Here is a 24,152-nt window from a genome sequence, read left to right as displayed (position 1 = left end):
TACCCACTATTAGTTACGAGTCAGCTCCTCCTCAGTGCTGCATGTCACACCAAATGTCTTTTATTTGGGCACTGGATTACACCTTAATAAAGCAGTGGAGAGGTGAGAAGGGGGAAAGAGAGCCTTAAAAACTTCACAAGAAATGAAGGCTCAAATATCTTCTTAGATGAGACAATACTGCTTATTGATAAATAAGCTCCAAAGCAAATACTACCATTAGCAATTCCAAAACTGTGTTTTGAAATCATCTGGCCTAACACCTCACATGTACTCTTAAAAGTGAATGAGAAATAGCATAAGCATATAAAGGAAGAAGGAAAGGAAGGAATTTGTGTATGTCATTTAAGACTAACAAAACCTCTTTCTGAAGCCAGCAAATTCACACAAAATCATATTGGCACAGAAATCTCTAGTGATCTCACCCAGAAAGCGAGATGCTGGGTTAGCCTTCCAGGCAGACTCCAGCTCCAGAAACACTAAGGAATACGTGTTTAACCATAGACACTGAAAACAGCTGTAGGTAAACTAATGAGACCACTCACAGGGTATACAATTACACGCAACGTTTCTAGACCTTAAAGCATCACAGCAGTCTTAGTCTTGCACAATAAAGCTTAAAACTTCCTTCTTTTGAAGCATCTTCCCTATGTTTTGAATTTTAAATAGCAGACCCCAGCTGAAGCCTGAACTGAAAGAAAAATCAGCAATTATTACAGAATCCACAGAAAATATACACAAATTTTTAAAACTATTTTAGGTATCATAGCATTGCCATGATTGATGACGGTTGTACAATACATACTTCATTTAAAGCCCAGCAGATTAAAATTAAATGTTTAGGGTTTGGTTTTTGTTTTTATTTTTTCCCTCAACAAATACATTAAAAAGGCTTTTATATTTATAGAACAACATTTTCATCACGCCACCTAAACCTATTACTCTAACATGGCAATATTGATCTGTGTGCATCAGTGCTGCTTCTGTGGCTTTCTTCTGTATGTGTAGATATGTGCATGTGCACACACACTTGTGTGTGGGACCAAATTTTACTTGGTTTTGTGTATAAAAATACTTACTGTGATTCTTTTTCTTTCTTTATTCCATTTTTTTAACATTCAAATTTAGAAAACTGTAAGAGGGAAAGAGCCTTAAATTGCACTGAAGGGAGTGTTAAATGGAGGGGAAACTTCAGGGTGAGAAGTCAGACACGAAGGAGAAGCCACTGAATGATACGAATGCAGGCGAAATATTGACAAAGTAAGGAAGTCTGATGCATTTGAACTGTGAATGTTCAATGTGGATCTGCTTAACCCTTTCTGATACGGTTACATTCTCTTGTATATAAAAAAAAGTCTTATGAAATGTAGCTTTAACTCTCTCTGTGCTACGGAAACACCCTACATTTGGCCTTGGTCCTACTTGTGCATATCCATTTTGTGTTCCTGTGAGGTGAGGCCATTGTTGTGCGAAGAAGCAGAGTGTTCCCCAGCAGGACGGACACCCTGCGGCGGGGCAGAGCGGGAGCGCCGGCAAGAGCCCGGGCGCGGCCGGGGGCGGGCAGGGGCCAGTGCGGCCACTAGAGGGAGCCGGCATCGTGCCGCGGCGTGGGAAAGGCCGCGCCCGCGCCCGGCGCCCACAGAAATGGCGAGCTGCTCGGACAGCCAAAGGGACGCGCTTCAAGAACAGCTCTTCCCAGTATCTTCAGCCACGTGATGTAAAGGAGTATGTGTTATTCTGTGCCCAAAGAACCAACAGAATATTAAGTAATTGTCCCTAAAATTCAGGCATATTGATTTCATTCTCAAAAGAGCAACTAGACAGCCCTGGCTGCAACAACACCTTTTTCAGTGTCTCCTGTTGTTGCCCCTTGCCCCCAGCTACACCTCCCCGGCCCCCACCTTCCCCTGCTTGGCTGATAGCTTTCTCTGTGAGACATTGCAAAAGTGGAATTGCAGAAGCGAGACAATAGGCAGCGTCATGCCTACAACTCACACTATATCCAGTGATAAAACCTGGATTGTGCACACACAACTACAGCCACGTGATGATGGCATAAACTTGAACATACCCAACAAAATTTAACGTCACTCCTCTTTTTGCACCAAAACACAGAGAACCAAACAAAACTTGGTATTTCCCTCACACCTATAATCAGTCAGAGACACCAAAAGGCAAGCAGGGAAGAAGTAAATGCTCTCACAGTTCTTTATAAACATCCTTTTTGCACCACATATGTGCTAAGAAAGCTAAATCCCAAGGGCAGATACAATTCAAAAGTACAAGAGAGATAGGAACTGCACTGGCATCTCCTGTGAAAACATATTTCTTTATTCTTGGAATATAAGGTGTAAAGCACATCAGTACTTTTCTGGTGAGGTCTAAACTTGGATATGAAGAAATTAAGAACTGCTGAACTGCAACTATCCATGGTAAATTCTAAAATTATGAAAGGAGAATTAAAAAATGGGGAAATAGGTGTACCTGGATGAAATACTAAACAGTTAACAAGAATAACTGTCCCCAAATGAGTTTCTAGCCATTATCTTTTCCATAATTATTGCAAGTAGATTCAGTAACTGTGCATACAAATGACCCATTAGAAACTTAACAGGTCATTTCCAAAGGTGATTATGAGCCCTGACTTATAAAACTACTTGGGTTTTCACACAATTCTGTTCAGTGCCAACAATCTGCACAAAATTAAGATAAAATGTGTTTCCAAAACACTAAGTGGAAATAAACTTTCAGAAACTAAAAGAAGGTATGAGGTAGCGAACACCAATTAATCAAATGCATCTTCATAAATGAAATCTTTAAAAATTTGCTTTTGTCTGTGCTCTGGTGTCAGGAGAATAGGAGAATGGAAAGGAGGCAGCAATCATATGTTAGAGCCCTTACAATGCCCCATACTACAATAAATAATGCTGAGTGTAACTGTGAAAAGTCTAAGGCTAGGCAGGAGAGATAAAAATCATAGTAGGCTATCAGAGTGGACATCTGCTGCAGAACACAGTATGGAGAGCAGAAACGTGTCAGTAGATGAAGATGAACCCAAATGAACTTCTTAAAACAACAACCTCAATGCTCTTCACCTCAATGGTCCTTCTTGGCCCTTTTTCTTAATGGGTAGGTGTGCTACTGCAACAAATGAACAAATAATAGGCCTGGTTTAGAAAATATTAGAAAACTATTCAGAAGCACCATTTAAGGAGAGTAATAAAGAACAGGAGTATAGACATGCAGCTTCCTCAGTTGCTGAGGTTGTTAAAGAAACAGCAGGAGACACAAAAACAGATCCTGGCACTCCCACTGTGAATGGCTTGGGCAGGTTGTAAAGAAATTAACTGAGCAAAACCAGAATAGATTCACTTAAAATGTGCAGGCGAAAAAAGGTAAGAGGAAGCATCCCAAGCTATATTAACCATAAGAAACAAAACACATGATCAGTTTTCATTCATATCAAATAAATAAGAAAACAAAACTATAAAAAACTATGATCTTCACTGAAACTGAACAAAGATATTGACAACTAACAAATATTGACCTACCTTATGTTTAAATTTGTCTCAACAACAGAGGAAAAAATGGGCAAGGAGTGTACCAAACTTGGACAAAAAAACCTTGATTCTGGAATCATATATGTGATTTTTTTTTTTTAAGGAAGTATTGCAATAGAAAATGGGTCTCTGATACTGCTTGTTCTTCTCTCACTTTCTCTTCTAATGCTAAGAGAGAAGAGGCAAAACAAACACACTGAGATACTGTCACATTGTTCAGCCCAGCCTGGGCTCTTGGGAGTCTCTCAATAGACCTTTCCTTTCTTTTCTCCAGAAATCCCAAACCCTTGCAAGAGTGGGTATGAGAAGCTGTATGGCCTCATTGGTTCTGCAGGGAATTGGCAGCCTTTTGTCTATTGCTCCCCTCTAATATTTAAGATAATCTATCTTTGTCTTTTTTCTAAATCATCTCAAATGTAGGCTTTAAACACATGCTTTACATCATGTTATGTCATACTGGAACAAACAGCTCCTCGAAAGGCTGAACTTCTATTTGTGATTATTTATCTAAAAGCTGTGTTTTCTTTTAAACTGTATATATTTTGTTGGACTGCATCTACTGACAGCTAAATTCCCAAGCCTTCAACCTGCCATCTCAAAAAAGCAGATTCAAAAGGGTCCAAGTAGAGTTTACTGTCAGTCTGTAATGAGAGTAAAATTATAAATCTCTGTACCAAAAGCCAGCTGCTTCATTCTTAACTCTGATCCCCCCTTTTCTTTTGCATTCTAGCTAGCATACAGCTGCAATAAATGTGGCTCTTCTCACAAGCCATGCAGATGTTAACAGTTCTGTAGAACATCAAGAAACATTTCAAGAATCTTGTAAGTGCTGACTAAACTTGCTTGAATAACCCACACTATCTCCTCCACATTCCTATTCAGTAACATTAGTCTTCCTGAATATATTAAGGAAAAAAAATAATTTAAGCTAAGGCTTTAATGTCTAGGTCTAAATGCGCTATCAGTAAACAAGGAATGTTCTTAAGCCCTCAGACAACAGATATTCAGGTAGTAAAGCAAAGGGAGTCAATTTATTCTTTGCCACAATGAGTAATGCATTTTTTGTTTCTTATCTATGCAAGAGTAGTAAAATTAATGTCTAAAAATATATATTTATAAAAGTCATGGCTGTATCTATTTGAAAGAATGGATCAGTACTAAAGCAAGATCTTTTCTAGTAGTCAAATGGATTAATACTAAATTAGAGTGAAGGAGTTCAAAGTGCTACCTAGTACATTTTTATTAAAGTTATATTAGCATGACAGTCATATGCATTAAAGATTAAGCTAAAGCCTCAAACCACAGTCAGCAGCAGCAAGAGTCCAGCTGTGCAGGTAGAGGACTAGATACAAAATGCATTAATTAAGTGGGTTTATACTAGAGATGCTGTTTTAATATTTCTTCTCTCTTCAAGCAGTGTGCTGGGCTAATTTTCTTCTTAGCAGCTAATGTAGGGCTGTGTTTTGGATTTGTGCTGGAAACAGTGCTGGTAACACAGGAATGTTTTAGCTTTGGGACTTACACAGAGTCAGGGCTTTTCTGCTTCTCACCCCTCCCAGCAGCAAGCAGGCTGGGGGTGCACAAGGAGTTGGGAAGGGGACACAGATGGGACAGCTGACCCCAACTGACCCAAGAGACAGCCCACACCATGTGATGTCATGCTCAGCAATAAAACTGGGAGGAAGGCTGGCTGGAAGGCTGCTGCTTGGGGACTGGCTGGGCATCAGTGAGTTGGTGGTGAGCAATTGTATCAGTTGACTTTCTTGGGTTTTTTCTCTTTATTTGCTATTTTACCTTTTATTACATTTATCACTATTATTATCATTACAATTATTATTTCAATTTTATTTCAATTATTAAACTATTCTTATCTCAACCCATGACTATTCTCACTTTTACCCTTTCAATTCTCTTCCCCTTGTCCTGCTGGTGGGGAGTAAGCATCTCTGTGGGACTTGGTCGCCAGCTGGGGTTAAACTACGACTAGCAGCAAGTTTAGTCTCCTTTTTGGAGTAGGACTTTCAAAACACGTGAAGCAGTTTAGAAGCTCAGTCATCAACAAAGCCAATAAGACTCACACTCTTGTATTACTCCAGACACTTGAAAATCCTACATCAAATACCCTACCCTGTGTGTAAACTTCACACTTTGAAAACCCACTGGAAGGAGGGCTGCAGAGCGATTCACAGCACTGAGCCATAAAGAGATCACAATCTTTGACAAGTTCAGAAACAAAATGTGCAGTCAAGAGTGTCTATGGTGGAGTTTTGAGATTGTCTCCAGTCAAGTGTCAATCTCAGCAGAGTTTCAAAGAGGACAGGGTAGGGAGAAATAAAACGAACATATCAGTACACTTCCTGCAAGGGATCGATAAAAAGACCTCACTCCTACAAAGGCTTACATACCTGCTCAACTTCAGATACTTATCCTATTATGTAGCACACTTGAAGTGAAAATCAAGTCTTTGAAGACATGGGGCACAAATAATTTACCATGAAATGTGGAATTCGGTTATTGTTTGTTCTTCAATTTAGTAATACAGAAAATCTGAATATAAAGCAGAATTGCAATGTGCTATTTTCTAAATGCTTCATGACACTGCTTTTAGAGTAATTTCCTCAAAATGCCATAAAAAGACATTTAAGCATTTTGAGATAAGCAAAAAGACAATAGACTGCAGCCTTAAAAAGAAGTCAATATTAACAGAAGCTCTGTAATTAGCTAGTCCAAAAACCTCAAGCAGTCTTCAGGCTTACCCAAACAAAACAAATTGTAAGGAGAGAGCAGGAAGAAGAAGAACTAAAAAAAAATGAGGAAAATAAAGAAAGAGGAAAGAAAAGCCACATGAGCCAGAATCCCTCACTGCTGTTATTTCTCCACAAGCGGAAATGCTCCGTTCAGTCATGGCTTAGGAGGCATAAACATCATTGAAATTCAAAAGCAGCTCTGAGAAAGAGGACGCCTCAATTGGTATGCAAGTGGTGTTTTCTCGCCCTGAATACATTATGAACTTGCAGCATGCTAATATGCCATGCTATCATAAGCACCAGATGGAACAGTAGGCAGTGTATGTCCCATCAAACCTCAGGAAGATGTATTAATGTTCCTGCTCTTTTTTTTCCTTCCCCTCCCCTCCCCCTTCCCTACTACAACCCCTCAGCTGTGTCCCCAGACTGGCACATTTCGTAGCATCAGTCACCTGCTCCCGAAGCACAGTTCTCCAGGGTTGCCTCATCTTCACCAGGTGGTGCCAAGCATCTTTTCAATCTTTTTTATCGCAGAAGGTAAAGGCCACAAGATGTGTCAGGCTGTGCTTACTGAAGGGTACCGAGTACAAAAGATAACATCATGAGATAAATGATAGATGAGAAAGACTTTGGGTTTAAAGCTAGCACAATAGTTTTAAATTATGTATAAACGGCACAGCACAAATTTTCCCTTCAGTACTATTGGTGAATGAAGAATTGGGGAACAGCAGCAAAGGGAAAGGTTTTCCAAGTAATCAAATAAAATGGAGGAAACGGGATTAAAGATCTTTGAACTGAATTCCTTTTTTCACCACACTGGAAACCTTTGCACAGAAGATGTACACAGTTCAACAGCCATTTATAGGGTAGGAGCAGGCTTTAATTTTAAATCAGGGTAAGAAAATGGCACACAGGCAAATTAGCTTACAGGATTTTGATTTTTATATATATATATTATTCTAATTATATTCCTTGGCTTTTGTGACTAACAAATTGCTTAAAGCTATATGTCTGATTCGAAAGACATGGGAGAATTTTAATACTGCTTCGCATCATTTATTAATTCTGTCTCAAGCAGGTTTTATATTACTAAAGAGAAATGTGATCTTGTATTCTGTATGAAAGTATGTGCATAGGCATACAAAATGAAAGCACATATTTTCTGGTATCACCTGAACTTCTCTTATCTATTCCTAGAAATAAACTTCCTATTGAAATATATGGTTTGCAAGAAAATTATTTTCTTTTTCTTTTCCTGTTACTGTGCTATTCAGAATGCAAAATAAGATCCTCAAGACTAAAAATTAAGAGCCTGTGAATTCAAAACACAAGTAAGAAAGACCAGAGATGGCTGAAGAAAAGCAAATCAGCTTTAAGCATTTGAAGTTTGAATGTTCAAGTATTTTTAAACAGGTTTGTTTTTCAGAGAGAAATCACATCAGTAAACATTTTGCCATTTTCTGATATTTTAGAAACCACCTGCTGATTTGCAACAGCTCTCACTATACATGTAAATTCATTGTTTTCCTAACAACATTAGCCTTCTCATAAATACAGTCTAATTCTACAAGATGCTGAGTATTCACAACTCATACGAACTTTTCTGGGGATTAACATTGCTCAAAACCTTGTAAGACCTACATACAGAAGTTATCTGTTGCGTGTATTAGAAGTATTTTTCCAGTTATTAAAGGTCTGGTTGACAGGGACTTCCAACTACATATCCAATCCTAACTAAAACAAAAAAAAAATTACCTTTTTCATTCAAACAAAGCATGTTATGACTGTTATTCAGAAATAACAGGTATTATTATAGCATCTATTAAGCACAGAAGGGCTTTAATGCAAAGATATCTTAAGGATTGAGTTAGAAATCAGATCAATTTTTTTCTTCTTTTCCTACTGAATATTGGGGGACTTGTTTTGTTTTTTAATACATAGCCTTTAAGGGTAATTTGCTAAACTATTATTTGCAATGTGCAAATAAGTCTATTTAAGTCCATTATCCTGTGTTATAAAGTAATTTCTGACACCTTAACAGCACTCAATTTAATTACAACACACTGAAACAGTAGAGCTGACTCCCAGAGGAACCAGTTTGGATCAGAAGATGATGATGTATGCTAGCTGCTGATGAGCTTTCAGCATCAGATCTACCATCAGCTGTTTTCAAGAACAATATCAGAACATCTGCATCATCATAGTATTTTGTGTTGAAAAGCCCTCCAAAAGCTAGCAATTGCAGGCAACAATATGCACATACCCACACCTGTAAGGAGACATACTTAAAACCCAGCAGCTTTACTGTAATGACTAAAAGAGACCAAACAAACAAACAAACACAACAAAAAAACCCAACAAAAACAAAACAAACCCACCCCACCCCACACCAAAAAAAAAACCAAAAAAAAAAAACAACAAAAAAAAAAAACACCCCACAAAAAAACCCCTCAAAACAAATGAAAAAACACAAAGAAACCCTTTTGATTCTGATTCAGTAAGCATCAAATTCTGCACCAGAATCCCCATTGGGTAATTCATCAAGGCATCTATTCTGTATCTAGTATGGCAAGACAGTGAAACCACTTACAGCCTCCAAAAAGAAAAACACTTGTGACAAAGCTATTAAGCATTCCTGGTGATTAAGCAATGGACACTCATTATTTCAAGACTGTCTTGAGCCAATACCCCAGACAAATCCACCCACTCATATCTGCTTCTGTCAAGGTGAAATCAAGACACGATGATTTTCTGTATTCCTTCACGAAAATGCAAGTTACTCAGCAGCTTCCACAAAGCTCTTCCTGAGAGAATATAGAAGTTAACTAAGGAAAGAGTATATAATTTCTCTTGTGGCTCTACAGAGAGATGCAGGTCGATACCTTAAATTTAGGTAGTATTTTTATCTTTGGAGCTTTTACAGACTCAAAAGCAGTTTGAGGCAAAACCTTTAAGGCAGCATAAATGAATGGATTCTGTTTCTGCTGGTATCTGAAGATTAAATACCATTACTTGCCTTCCTCAAAATGAAAGGAATTGGAAATTACTACTCTACCAATTGACATGTCACAGGAAGAAAACTAGCTGCTGAGCTGGCAAGCAACCATGCAAATCAAACCCAAAATGTGGTTCTGTCTATGTAGAGGAGTCTGAAGAGGGCAAAAAAAGGCTGTAGCACTGTCCTTCCAGGCAGAGAACTTGCTATACATGCTCTTAAGGCTCTGCTTTCATACCAATCTCTCAATCAAAGTTTCATGCAGATTGATCTCTTGTGCAGCAGACTCAATAAATGCAGAAAATCCAAATACATATTTGCTTTTACAACCAGAGAAAAATGTAAAGAGAGATGCAAGTAAATTAACAAAACATGATAAGCATTCTTCAAAACACTTGAAAAATTTAACATGAGAAACACAGATAATATTCTCTAAGAAGCCACTATCTCACTTTTCCATTTTCAAGGGGACAACGGAGTGCTCACATTGGCTAATAGAAATTCAGAAAAGAAAGATATACACTCCTTACTGCACAGATCCCCTTTAAAATTTGCAAAGGACTTTGCTTTTATTTCTGAAGATGCAATGCAGTCAATGCTGAGCTCAGTGTAAAATAATCAAATATTGATTTTAATGAAGTAATTTACATTACTTCCAAGAGCTAATATGGATGAGACTGACAGAAGCTCTTTTTCTTTTAGGACCCTAAAGTTAGGAGATCCTACAGTGCCATGGAAGGATGAACTCAAGCAATGTGAACGCCTTGAATTCTAGAAACTTAGTTGTCCTCCTTCCATCAGTGGAAAAATGAAAATTAAAACGCCAATCCCAAGGGGTAGTAAACTCTGTTGCAAACAAGTTTCCAAGAAGAAGAAAACTGATGACTTTCAAAGCTATTAAATGACAGTGCCATATGACCTTGATGGATATCTAATTACACCCATTCTTTTACATAACCACAATTGCTTTAATGAGCATCTTTCCACTTTCTTTACTGTGTTACAAGGTCCCTGTGTTTCACTCGGGATTTCTCTTCCAAAACTGACAGAAATCCCAATGCTTTCTAAAATAGAATGCAATTATTGGATATCCCTGTTTTTAAAAGATCATTTTTGTACACTGCAGTGTTTATAGTCTAAAGTGTCCAAAATAGTGTATCTAGTATGGTTCCAGGCAAAAAAAAAAAAGTTGTAACAGTAACACTGTCACAGAAAATGACCTCTTCTAAATTCCAGTTAGACAAACTTTCTCCTAAAGAGAATACAAATAAGAGTGTGCAAATCTAGCAGATATAATTACGCAATCAACAATTATGTGGTGAAATGGACTGGAAAAATAAAATTAAAACAATAAATGTTAATTTGTATTTGCTAACCATGGAAGATGTGGCTGGTGCTCTGCAAGGCGCAAAATCCCTTAAAAAAAAGAGGCTCTTAAAAATTCAAGGAATTACATGAGGAAGTCACATATAGGAAAATCTGTCTAGATGGTATTCATTTGGATTATAAAACAGCTACAATGAAAATTCAAGGCTGTGTACACATGCTTATTGCTCTGGCTTAAAAGGGCCACCAGAATATATTTGGAATGCACAGTTTGGAAGCAAGAATCAAATTATGCCTGCATTTTCCTATGATGCGAGTGCACACATTTTCCAAACTGCAATCTTGTGGCAGGAAGAGTATTTGAGTCATGTGTGCTTGCATGACTCACAAAATACATATGAAGGAGAGATCTGAAAGAGAGAAGGGAAAGGCCCTGTATCCCTAACTGGGAGATTACTCCTTTAGCAGGATGTGGTTTCAAACAGGAGGACAGTAAGGCATTGAACCTAGCATCGCTAGAAGAATCAGAGAGAAAGGGGGAACTACAAGAATCTGCACTGGACATATACAGGAAAGCTCCCAAGAATTGGAGAAGAGGATTATAAGCATATAAAGAAAATTCCAATAAAGCATTCGAACTGATAGAGTACCACGTAAAATTTTAGATATGCTTTCCAAATTCCTTACTTAAGACAGAGTAGTGCCTTATACCCCAGAAAAGATGCATTGATAAGCTAGAAAGGGCAATGGACTTTGAAAGGCAACACATGTTCCTCCTTCTTGAATAATTTCAAACTTCACTGCAGTTAATTAATCATATGCAAATACCACTTACTCAAATCTCAGTTCAATATAGCAACCCCCATTTTTAAACAAAGAATGGATATCGGCCTGACCCTACAGCAGATCTGCCCAAATTTGCAGTATGCTTGAAGGGTTACCAAAATACATTTTTCTTCCTTAATCCTCAGCTTCTCCTTCAGGAGGTGATCAATATCAATTCCTTTCACTCTTCTATTTCCACATTTATTTTGGTTTTTGTCAGCTCAGTATTGTCAACATGCAAAAACAACAGCAGTGTTTGTTACACTCTGCTTCTAAAGGGATGTCCATAAGGAATGAGAACCATATGAGCAGTACTCTTAATAACTGTGTCCTCTGCTGATGGTATTTCCTTTTGAACTTCAGAACGATTTCCTGTCACCTTTGACTTACACTTTGTGCCTGTTTAAAAGTATAGTTCTATTGCAGGCATAGCAGAATATTTATCTACACTAATAACCTAAATATCTGGCTGGATAATTTTAATAAGTTCAGATGCGTGGGTCCTACCAGATAATTTTTCCTCATGAAAAGTTCCACAAGATTACCAGATCCCAAGAGCAAGAAGAAGCAGAAATAAATCCACAACTCATTACACAACATAATGAAAAAGCTCAAGTAAGGCTCTAGCTTCATGCCATAAGAATTTGAGAAGGAGACTTTTAGAATTTGGATGGGTTCAGTGTCTCTTCTTTAAACCAGCTGCAGGAACATTACTAACAGGTGGTAAGGTGTAGCACAGGGACAAAACTAAGAGGTCTGTGAACCTTCAGTTGAAGTGTCTCCTCTCAAATCCCAAGGACTCCAGCACCTTGTCGTCTCAAGCTCTTCTGCAGTTAAAGCTCACAATGAGGCTCTTTCTCTGCACTCTGCCAACAACTTGCAGTAAAGAAGAAATTACTAGTAGAGAAAAAATAAAAGTAAGACAATAAAAAAAACTCAGAGAAATAAATTCAGCTCTGATATATGGAAGTACAGCTCCATGAGCTGCCAGAGGATGTGCAGCCCTTTCAACCAGCATTAAGCCTGACAATTCTGCTCTTCTACTAGCACACAAAGTCCATTCACAAAACTACAGATCAAACAATGGTTTCAGAGCAGATTCAATTAATCCCTTTAGGTGTTTGAAGCCCAACACTGCTGAAATTTCCCCTGAAACACAACACAGAAGCCAGTACCAGGGGCTGCTCTGCTCTCCTCTACAGAGCACAGGTCCGAAGCACCTCAGACTGGGTGTCCAGAACAGTTAACAGATCCAGCAGAACAAAGAATCATTATGCAAGCTGAAGTGACCTTAGGAGATTAGGACAGTCTATGTCCTTCTGTCTTAAAGCATGTGAAGTTTAGATCAAGCTGCCACACGTTTGTCCTATACAGGATCTTCAATAAAGAAAATATCACTACCTCTCTGAAAAAACAGTTTTAATGTCTGACCATCATTATGGTGAAGAACTTTTTTTCCTGGAATCTACTTGGGTTTTATCATGGTCTATTACTCGTGCCTTTCACCTCTCATCTTTAACACCATGCACCTCGAGAAAAATTTGGCTTCATCCATCTTCTCTACACCCTCCCATTAGGCAGCTGTAGACAGCTCATGACAAAAAGATTATATAAAGTGAATTATATTTAACTAGTAACTGCCTACAGCTCGCCAACAGGAAAACTGCCTTTCAAGGGCCTTGGAGACGTGGAATCCACAGCATTACTCTCTCCTCCAGAAAAGTTGTCCGTATCCACACCTTCAGAAGATTGGCAAGTAGAAATGGTTTGTATAAGACATAGCCAGGCAAGATGGAAGAGTGAGCTTTTAAGTTTTTTTGCAAGATTTTGGAGTGGAAGCCTCACTCTGGAAGTGAAACACACAAATTCAAATTCTCCTGCTTGTTCACGCTCAGGTCTGCACCGTATTCCTTTAGCAATGGGGAAAGCTACTGCCCATTAGCAGTTAATGAGAGTAATCTCCAATGCTCTTGTTCTACCCAAGAACTGAACAAGAAACTTATTAAAAGGGAACAGGGCTCAAGATCAACATCACCAAGGGGAAAGCAGCTCGTGCACTGGTCCTGCTCTTCATTTCGTGACTCTCATGTACATGAGGCAGAAAGAACAAATGTACATCACAAAAATGCAACTCAGTGCAGAGATGGCTGAGCTGCTGGAGAGCTGAGCCAGTGAATATAGATAGAATGGCACAATGTGGCAAGGACTTCACCAGCTTCACAGAGGAACTGCGGGAACAGGGAGTTAGCATAGCAGGATATCGAAATAAATAAGCCTTGCCAAGTGGGCCAATATGGCTAGACTGTGTCTGTGTGTAAGTGAAAATCTAAGCACTGCTGTGCCCTATGTTTTTCCCCATTTAATCTCTACTTGCCTTAGCATTGCTGGCTCTATGCTCCATTTTACACCACACACATTTCTGGGAACAAGAAGTAAGCCTACACTTGTGAAGAGACCAACATGTTTAAATATGCAGTGGGCTTCCTCTGAGATTACCTACCAAATGAAACTGTGTGAACAACTCAAGTCACAGAAATGCTTCAACTCCAAAAAGGTATTGGTGTGATCTCAGCACTGGGCGGCTTAACCACGTCAATACTGAAGGAGACCCTGTCATGCAGAGTTGCAGCTTGACATGATCAGGAAACTTTAAAGCTGTAACAGTGATGCACCCAGGAATGAGGAGAGTTAAGAGGCACTTTGGATTTGGAAGGCAGCTACTGCTTAAAGTGCACAAGTTGTTTTGTGACGTGGAAGCGAAATGCCAGGCTTCAGCTGATTTTTTGTAGTGTTATCCTTGATGTACACCCTTGAAAAAAACAAGGATGAAGCAAACAAACCAGGAAACTGGTAGAGGTATGTGTGCATGTCCTCTAAAGGACCAGGTATCACGTCCTCTACTCTTACATGTATCGATTTCTCTGGGTGGACTTTAAACTGGTGTATCACATTATTTCATTTTATGCAAAATTCAAGTTGTCTTTTCAAATTGTATACACACAGATCACATTGATTTGCAAGCTATGATGATCATGCCTTATATATGTGAGTGTGGAGTCCAAAATCTTCAAATCAAGATGTGATTGGTGCTAAACACCCCGGTGCTAAACAACAAGGAAGTACCTGTCCTGAGACACTAACTAGGCTATTCTTCTCTAGCTAAGGGGCTGAGCTATAAAGCTTTCAATCTTCTCAGGAAAAGAGTGTTTGGAACCCTGATATAACATACATACACACATATATATACATATACATATACATATACATATACATTTACATATACATATACATATATGTATGTATGTGTTCATTCCTGCAGCATGATCTGCATTCCATGATGTGTTAGTTACTTTCCATGCATGTGTAGCATGAGGCAGTTCACAGCCCCATGGGTTGAAAATAAGAGCAATAATTTTATGCAGACTTTGGAATTTATTACTACCATAAAAGACAAAGAAACTTTAATACTGTGAAAAGCAAGTCATCACATGTCGCCTCCCAACCCTATCATACATATCTGAAAAACCCAGTGGCCCACGGTCCTCTTAGGGAAAAAGCTTTTCACTCGTAGCTGAAACCTGAAGATAAAGCCATTATGTAGGAAGATTGGAATAATGATGCAAAGTTAATACTCAGACTTAAGTAGTTCCAGACACATTTTCCCTATTTGGCAGGAAACTTGTTTTGTAATACACAGAGTCCTTCTAATATAACAGCATAGCAACTGCAACTTAGAACAAGTCGGTTACTGGACTGTTAGGATACTTTTGCTGTGTAACACCATTTAGATGCATGTATTTAAAAAACAGGTGGATAATCCAAATGTTCAGTTACTAGGACACTAACAGTTATGTCCATGGCAATTTTGTTTCTGTTCTTTAAACAAATCATCACTTGCAAGCACTAATGTTAAAACCAGAAAGCCACTCTAGTACACAGTGGCTATAAATGCCAAATCAATTTTCAGCAGATAATAAAGTCCATGTTTTACAATCAGCAATACACTGTTTTACTACCCAAAATGTAAGCTAATAATATATAGCTCTGCTAAATGGAAAATGCAGATATGCTGTTAAGAAATGGGCTGGCTGTGAGATGATGGATCATTTCTGCCGGGACCTTCTTAAAGCTATGTGCAAATGTTTTGAAAATATCACATGATGTGGCCATGTGTTAAAAATTACAGCCAGTTAAGTTCTCTGCTAAGAAAAATATGTGGGCAATTTATGAAATGCACTCCAGGATGGAGATATCTTAAGTAAAACCAGATTTTGAAAACAGACCCATTTTTTTTTTGAAACATGAACTTAAAAAAAATAGTTGCAGCCACATCTGGAGAGCAGAAGTAAAGAAAGGGTGGTCTGACCTAATACCAGGCCATCTTCTGAAAGAGCAGCATTATTTCTGGGCTACAATGACTGTGATCACTGATTGTCCTTTTAAGGAAACCATGCTGAATAATGCCATGGGCAATAATAAAGCATTTTGTAGGCCAACATCTGTTCTTTGAAAGTACTATAAAATGACTGATAGATTTGTAATGTTTCATAAATAAAGTCTGGAATAAACAGTACCAAAAAAAAATAAAAAGAAACCAACAACCACATTCACAGTAATCAGAGAAACTGGTGCACGGTATTAGATTTGAACACTGTTCCCCCAGGAACAATTACTTAGAGATAAACGCTTCCTAGAGTTCGCTCCACAGAATGACAAAATGGTTAACTTGGTTACGGCAAGCTGCATGTTAACGGGATTATCTTTCTAGAGACTTTTCTGAGTTGCAGCAGTGCCCTCACAGAAGTCTGAATGGCTTTTACAGCGCTTCATTAGCCAGCCCCGCTGCTGTCCCTTTGCCCTGACAGGAGTGTGAGGAGGTGAGTACCCAGTCACAATTATAACAGTACGAGCAATTCATCTTTGAAGGGCAATTTCAGTTTGTTTAATTGTTATCACCACACATAAACCAGAACCCGTCTTTATTACTTCCTGTTCTTTCCCCAAAAGAAGAACCTCAGATGTCAGAATCACTAAAGGGATGGTTCTGAAATCAAGACTTCACACATACACAAAAGGCACTGACATAATATCAGATTACATAAAAATACACATCCTTTTAATCTCCTGTACATAATGTGCTTACTTTTAAAATACAAAATCTGCCCCAGATGGCTAATAATGCCCATTTGAAAAAACACAACACCACAATATTAAAGGGCTAAAATATGCTGTGAACAGATTGAGAGGCAGTTCATCCTAGAGGAGAGTAAAAAAGTGCAGATGGGTGTCAAAAATAGCCAAGTGTCAGATCTGTTCAAGTATCTCCATTCTGGCACATGCTCCCAGTCACAGCTGTCAGTGTATTCTCTGTATCCAAGTGCAAGGTTTTCTAACACTCAGAGCTGACATTAAAACACACTTCTTGCTTGCTACTGCTTTAAGAGAATGCTGCAAATAAAAGATTTATTTAATGGTAAAGCTTAACCATTAAATTGATAAGGTATACATATTTGAGTGTGGCACATGCCATTTTGATTAAAGATGCATGAAATTTTAACCAGCAGGTAGATTAAGTAATTTAAATGCCAAAGGCTTAATAGGTTTTCAAAAATGTCCACTCTAGGCATTCCAACAGTTTGCCAATAACACCGAATAATGCACACAAGGATCAAAACTGATAAGACTGTGTCATTTCAGTACATCTAAATATCTTGATAAAACACAGGAAGAGTAAACCGCAGGAGAAGATGAGTTTCATACAAACATAAGGGAAACATCAGTGGATGAAAATTATGCACAATGCACAGTTTTCCTAATTAATGAATTATCATGGTATTTCTAATGAAGAGCACATTTCCCAGGAATGCAATGCATGCAAATCAAATTTGATGTTTAAAGGGTTAAATTGACCTTTCATAGTCCTCAGTTGTTATCTATGCAAATTAATTTGCCCATATTTCAACCACATAAATCCTCTTAACCTTGTGCTTTGAGCAAACAGAGCCCACTTTCGTGTTACAATCACAGGATCAGCAAACATACCAGCAGTAGGGTATGACCGTATACAAAAATCCTAAAAGGAAAACATTCTTCCAACAACTGGCAATACCTACATGCAACTGTGGCTGCAGTAAACTGGCAGATACTGTTTCAAAACACCATCTGCGAGGTGTACAGACTCTCTGTGATCAAGCACAGCCTCTTCTGCCTGTCCTACCCAAATAATCCACAAGAACCAGCCAGCTGTAGGATCTCTAGCCCCGTCTTTTTTTTTTTATCCAGAACACAAGCTGTTATAATCAGGCACATGGCTTTCTCCAGTCCTTACCAAAGGGGGAAAAAAACACAAACAAAACACACCAAATTTAATCTACTCAGTCGTGGTCAAGCATCTCATAAAACCCCTCAGACAAATCACCCTGCATAGAAGCATTTTTATTGGCAATAGCACTTATCAATAAGACAAGTGATCGTAAGATCCAAGGATAATATTTTCCCGAGGAAACCGACCTATTATAACTCCCAGCTCCACAGCAATTCCTCTAATTCAGCAGATTTTTTATTGTTTTATTTTGAATCAACATATTTTGGTGATTTGCCTGGTGACAGTGAAGGACTACAATTTAGGACAAGGCTGGAATAATCTGTTTTATAAATCTCCCTCACTTCTCCAACATAAACAGCTTTTCACAGAGATAATTTCAGCTGATGGGTAAACGCTGTGAATGATCTCCGACGATCAAATGTTTGCAGATTCAAGGTGCAGCTGACAGTCATGAAAGCCAGCCCGAAGCTGTATTTCCCTTTGCTAAAAACGATCCCCCGTGCAGAGACGTGCACCCACAAAGCTGGTGACTTTCTGCTATTTCTATCCCTTTTCACTGAAACATCCAGTCCTGCTGTAAGTATCATCTTTAGCAGTTCACTTGCACAAATTCCCCTCCCCCAAACACATACACAACAGAATTAGCATCCGCGATCGCTCCGTACCCGTATCAGCTTGCAAATCACCCTCTATATTAAAAGAGAAAAGAAAAAAGGAGAGGGGAAATGTACTATCAAAAAAAACGATTAGCGTTTCCTCATTTAGAACCGAAAGAGCTGCAATAATTTCGACTCACCAGGCATCCTTGGATAAAATATACCACACTGTAAATGGCTCTCTCCTAAAAGCAAGCTTATTTAGGGCTCAGTGCCTCCTGTTCTGGAATGAACAGAGAGAAGCGAGGAGGGCCATCAGAACTGGCTGTGGCAGCGTAGCTGGAGGCAGGATGCTGGGCGCGTGCGTTTGCCAGGCAAAGACAGATGGAGAGCTGACACTCTGTATTGCACTTGGAGCAGAAATGTGAATGATGACAGGAGCACATGTGGCCTTGAACCCAGCCCTGTCTCTTCAGGCAGAACAATGACAGGGATGTGTGTGCAAATTATCACAACCCCGGCTCCCCTCAGCTGACTCCTTTTACTCTACCTTTCACACCAAGTTCCAGATGACCAAAGAATAGAAACTAAAATGCAGAGTGATAAGCCAAACACTGAATTATTCATTTTTCCTTAAAAGTTAACCCTTTCCTCTGCTGACAACAATTAGAGAAAAAGAATCACTTTGAATCAGCTCTCCTCCAAATGTGGGGGGAAAAAATTCTTTATTTTAACAGCCATAATTTTGCACTTTGTAAGACTACGTCTGTTTATTTAGGTGGAAATTCAAAACGTGCACAAGAATTTACAAGAGAATTCCGCCCCCACCCCCCCACCACACACACACTTCTGTCATTATTATTCTCCTTTACTATAGGGAATGGAGTATCAAAATCACTCGCTCTCTCAGATCCACAGTAGTATGTGTAAAATAGACCACACTTAGAAAGCAGACCACTTACATTTTACTGTGGTGCTTTTAACCCCCTGGGATTCTTCCATTGATATGTTCCAAACATTTGCAGCTTACTCTCCTTTACCTTGCATAGTGATCCATGGGGGATGAAAACAAAATCTTCCCTGTAAAGCTTTTTCAAAAGCTAAACAATCATGTCCTCCCAATTTCTGATTTTGTGAACCCCTTAAATGTTTATCCTTCACATGAATAAGGTATGCCTGGCTAGGTTCAATTCACTCTTCCCTATTAAGCTTTAATGGACACCATGATACATAAAACTACAAGTCTTTGTTATAGTGCTTTATCTAAAGCTGGCTATTTTCTTCTCAGCAGTCCCTCTTTAGTCCTTTGTAAAACATCTTTGCCTCTTAGAAGAAGCATACGCTTGACTCGCATGCCTTCTGTAGCACACAGCTTTGCACAAAATTCTAAGCACAAGAAAAAATACCGTCCTTTTTAAAACTCTCCTCCCATTCAGCACTTGCAAAGTGCTTTAGTAATGAACCATTTCTCCAGCAACTCACATGTAGGTCCTGGTTCTGACTTCACCTTTGCATTATACATTCAAACCTTTATGGAAAGGCAACAATTCTCAGTCAGATCTTCTCAGTGTAAGGTCTGTCCCTGTGTACATACTTATGCACCCCCCTGATTTTGCATTATGCCATCTTCTGCCTCTATTAGGAAGGAACAGCTCTGCTTTTAGGCCTTCCTCTTCCTTCCTCTAGTTACCACAGAGCCTGATAAAGATCTGTTTAGGAAAAGGACACACATGCAAAATTAAGCAGAAAATAAGAGTCCTTCCTAATGTCCAGACTGAACTCATGAATATTTCTCACTTAAAGAAAATTAATAATTTAATTTACTGATATTTCTATGATACCTTTTTAACACAATCTAGGTGGCACCCTTAGGTTTTATTTAAATAGGAGAGCAATTCCAAACACAGAACTGGCAAATCCAAGACCATCAAGAAGAAAAGGAGCTCCTCTGCCCCAATAACAATCCCCTGGGCTGTTAGCCCAGCACAAACAACCTAATGTGTCTACTACTTGAGGCAGGTCTTTTCTTCATCTTCATCAGACATCTATCGAAATGAAGTTCTTTATAATGGATTTTTGAGTGTCAAAGAATCCAAGAGAAACATGAAATCCAAAACATGAATACATTTTCCTGACCACTTTCATGAAAGGGAGAAAAGCAGAGGGGCAAAGGGAGAGAAGCAAGGGAAATGGAGACAAGTGAAGTCTGCTCCAACAAGGCCTTTAAAGACTTTACTGTCCTTTTGGTTTTATTATCTGATGCACTATTTAAAACCAGTCAGTTAGTATTGTATTTGCTACGTTGTTTTTCTTTTGTAATGCTGTACTCTACATGAAAGGAAAAACATTTTCACAGTTGGAAATGCAACCTTTCATCAACATAGATGCAGCCTGAATCAGCTTCAGAGTAGAAAGTAACGTGTCAACACTATGACGCATTTTAATAAAACCGAACAATATTCACTCTTTAAAAGAAGGTCTTAATATCAGTACATTGTAAATCCACAGAGCATGGCTCACAAAATTGAACTTCCATATGCTGCATGATTATGCATCTTTTTCTGTGTGTAAAAAGCCTTTTTAAGCTGTTATCTGACTACAGTAATTGCCACTTAAATTGATCCACGTCAACAAAACCTGGATCCCTGGAGATTCTCACCTAGAAGTCTGCTCATGGAAGGGGCTAACAGAATGCCTGTGCATCTGAGACTACTTCAGCATTTTCTCAAGCAGCCAGCTGCATGAATAGTTTTCTCCTCTCATTATTTAATACACTGAGGCAGGCTGCAACCCATTTGGCAGTCCTCCCTGAAGAAGTTTCTGTGGAAATTTATTTGCTTTCCCCACCCCCATTTCTAATGCAGTCACCTAAAGCTTGCCCTAGAAGTTTTTGCACCATGTCTAAAATTTTAGCAGGCCAAGCAAAAGTGGAAATCTCATTCTGTAAAATGGTTTTATTCTCCACCAAGAAAGGAAAGACACTGGTTTTAACACAGAACAGTTCTGCTGCATCACAAGAGTCAGAGTATTGCCAAAATGAATGGGATACAAAAAGAATGAAAAACCCACAAGACAATCTAGCCCCAGTTTCTTTATGGTGCACATTACATTACACCATCCTGGGTGGGCACCAGCTCCTTCTTTAACCATCACTCAAAATGCTTTACAAAATAATTTTAAATCTTCCTTTAGGAGTCCTTAGTTTGAAAATGGGTAGAGGAGGCAAACCAGTCTCCATAGTCTTGTGTTTGAAGAGGAAGTATAAAGATTTTTATGCAGCAGATGATATAAGGTAGCCAAGACATGGATCTGATGGAAAAGGGAAATTCCTAATGGCCATCATGTAAAAGTACAGAGATTGCCTTTCGTGCAAACCCAGTTTAATAACAGGGACTGGAAGTCCACTGAAACACATCTGTAGTTAATGAAAGCTCTCTATTAACAGTGAAGGAAGAATTTAACTCAAAGCTTTTCTGTAGGACTTCTCAACTTCCCGCTCTACTTATAGCAGACTGTTGTGATACATTGTGACTTCACACAGTGGGTATTAAGTGAGTTAATTCAAAGGAGCTGAAACCTCATTGATCCTAATTGAAAGCAATACACCCAACCAAATAGTTTTCTACCCCATCTGCTCTGGCCTGCCACCAGCTATTCAATACAAGAGAATTAATAGTTTCAGATATTCTAACAGACCCAATAAAAGCACTCATTTAAGCAGGACTGCATTAACAAAGTGAAAAACCAAGGGCAAAATGGGTTCAAATGGAGCATTTTACTCCTAGTTGGCTTTAACAAAGCTGAATAATGCTTATTCTGACTTTTTATGTGCAAGACTTGATAAACTGAATGAGAAGGCACTCAATGATCAGTCAACGAGCATTGATGAATGGTCATTAGGACCCCCCAATCTCAGGGAAGGCCATTCCACAAAGTGGCACACCAGCTTGAAAGGGCGGACTCACTAATGTCCAGATTTCCCCGCTTGCTTGTTCCACTTTCACTTTCAGACCACTGGCCACCAAATGAGGCTGACATATTGGAAAATAATCTTTTATGGGCGAGTGGTAAATAAAAATGGAGGCATTAGCTGGGCTTTCAAATTCAAATCTACCAGTTTTGTCAGCCCCAAAACGTTTTGATTTTCCACCCAGCTGGAAGCTATTAGTGTTTTCTTAAGGCATCCCACTGACAGGGCAAACCCACCTAATGTGTGAGCTGTGGAGCTGATGCAGGGGACAGGGGACAACCACTTCTGGATGCTTTCTTAACTTGGTTCAGTTGACTGTCCAACCACAGTACTGTAATGGCAACACCTTCAGGAGAAGCTCAGTAATTTCTGGCTGCCCAACTATCTCTGATTGCCTCTGGGTGCCATGGCAGCCCACCTAAGCCTGCAACGGGACCCTCAGTGCAACTCTTTCCATTACACTGTACCTAGCCTCCCTTGGTTTTACTGCACTACCACAAAAGGCTAAATCTACCCAAGAAAGGCACTTCTCTATAAACTTCCAATTCTTTCCTTGGAAATAGAATTTAAATATTCCAATAAGATATGTGCTTATCTGTTAACAGCAGCTCTTTATGCACGCAACACAAAACATTTGCCAGATAACACTAAACATTTCCCTAAGCATTTCCTTATTGGCAAGGCTTTCTGGACTTCTGAAAAAAGACAAATGAGACATTTAAAACATACACTGCTCTGTGAAATATAGACCAATTGAGATTACCTACACAAATCAAACACTGAGCAGTTGAAAGGGAGTCACCAAGGTGGTAAGAAAATATTCTTTGTTTTCTAAGACAAACTGTTCATGATGTTACCTCGAGTACTGGATTAAACTCATTGGAATTGAGAAAGCATTCATGTTTTTTTCAGTTAAGAAAACTTGTATGTTATATCCATATTTCAATAATACTCCAAAGAGTATTTTAAATCATCTATTAAGAAAAGGCAACCTTGATAGTGCATTAGACTAAACAACATAGACTGCCTATTGCTTTTTGATCAAAAAAACCCCCCAAAAATTAATTTTTGTTGAACACATAGAAATTCCAGTGACATTTTGGGTGCATTTCAGGTTTTAAAACAATGAAAATATACATTTTGACCTGACATGAAAGAATAGTTCTGTAAAAAATTAACTGACTCACAGTGGGAGGGACAACATTCAGGCCTTAAAGAACACATGCTCTTTTGCTCTCTATATATGTTCTGGTAAAAACACTCACATGGACAAACTCACATATAAGTGTACCTGTCTTGGGATCTATTTCTTTCACTAGATTTAAGCTAAACAAGTTTTGCCTCACTTTTTTTATTAAATACTATATTTTCCAAAATGTGGGTAAAGTAAATTAGAATTGACTGCTAATTTCCATCATCATTTGACTTCAAAGAAAATTCCCACACCATCTGTGCATAGACACCACTCATGCACTTTAGAAAATTTGATATTGATTTGAAAATATTTCTGAAAGAAAACACCAATGATGCTGTCTCACTAACAGAGAAAAAACACATTCAGTGCGACCTGAAGAAGCCTGGAAGAGAATATCTGCTCCTGCTGAACTATAGCCATATTTTATTTTAAGACATAAAAAGGAGGGGAAAGGGGGAGGGCATGCAGGAGGGGGGCAGTGAAGGGAAAAAGTGTTTCAAGCTATCAGCTGCTTTTTGGCTTGAAGCTCAGGGTGTTTGTTCATTTAACATGGGTAGGGAAACTCCTCCTGCTATAGTATATTAACCCAAGTTTTGACCTTTAATCGATGTCTTTT

At 38.7% G+C, this 24,152-nt stretch overlaps 1 protein-coding gene across 5 annotated transcripts in view; it reads right to left on the bottom strand.

The window, feature by feature from the left end:
- The window catches only part of RUNX1T1 (RUNX1 partner transcriptional co-repressor 1), a 115,298-nt gene that overhangs the window by 61,307 nt on the left and 29,839 nt on the right, over nucleotides 1-24,152 (bottom strand). Inside the window, exon 1 of one of the 5 annotated variants that reach the window (XM_063172628.1) lies at nucleotides 18,572-18,757. The exons of 3 other annotated variants lie outside the window; for them this stretch is intronic. In XM_063172628.1, the coding sequence (XP_063028698.1) occupies nucleotides 18,572-18,578 (7 nt within the window). In that variant the 5' untranslated portion in view covers nucleotides 18,579-18,757. Of the gene's footprint in view, nucleotides 1-6,756; nucleotides 6,779-18,571; nucleotides 18,758-24,152 lie in introns of those variants that run through there. One more of the 5 variants, XM_063172647.1, reaches the window with a different exon arrangement.

This window comes from Melospiza melodia, chromosome 1 (assembly GCF_035770615.1).
Source record: "Melospiza melodia melodia isolate bMelMel2 chromosome 1, bMelMel2.pri, whole genome shotgun sequence".
NCBI classification, from domain to species: domain Eukaryota; kingdom Metazoa; phylum Chordata; class Aves; order Passeriformes; family Passerellidae; genus Melospiza; species Melospiza melodia.
The sequence above is the reverse complement of the archived record's forward strand: the minus strand, read 5'-3'. Positions and strand labels throughout refer to the sequence as shown.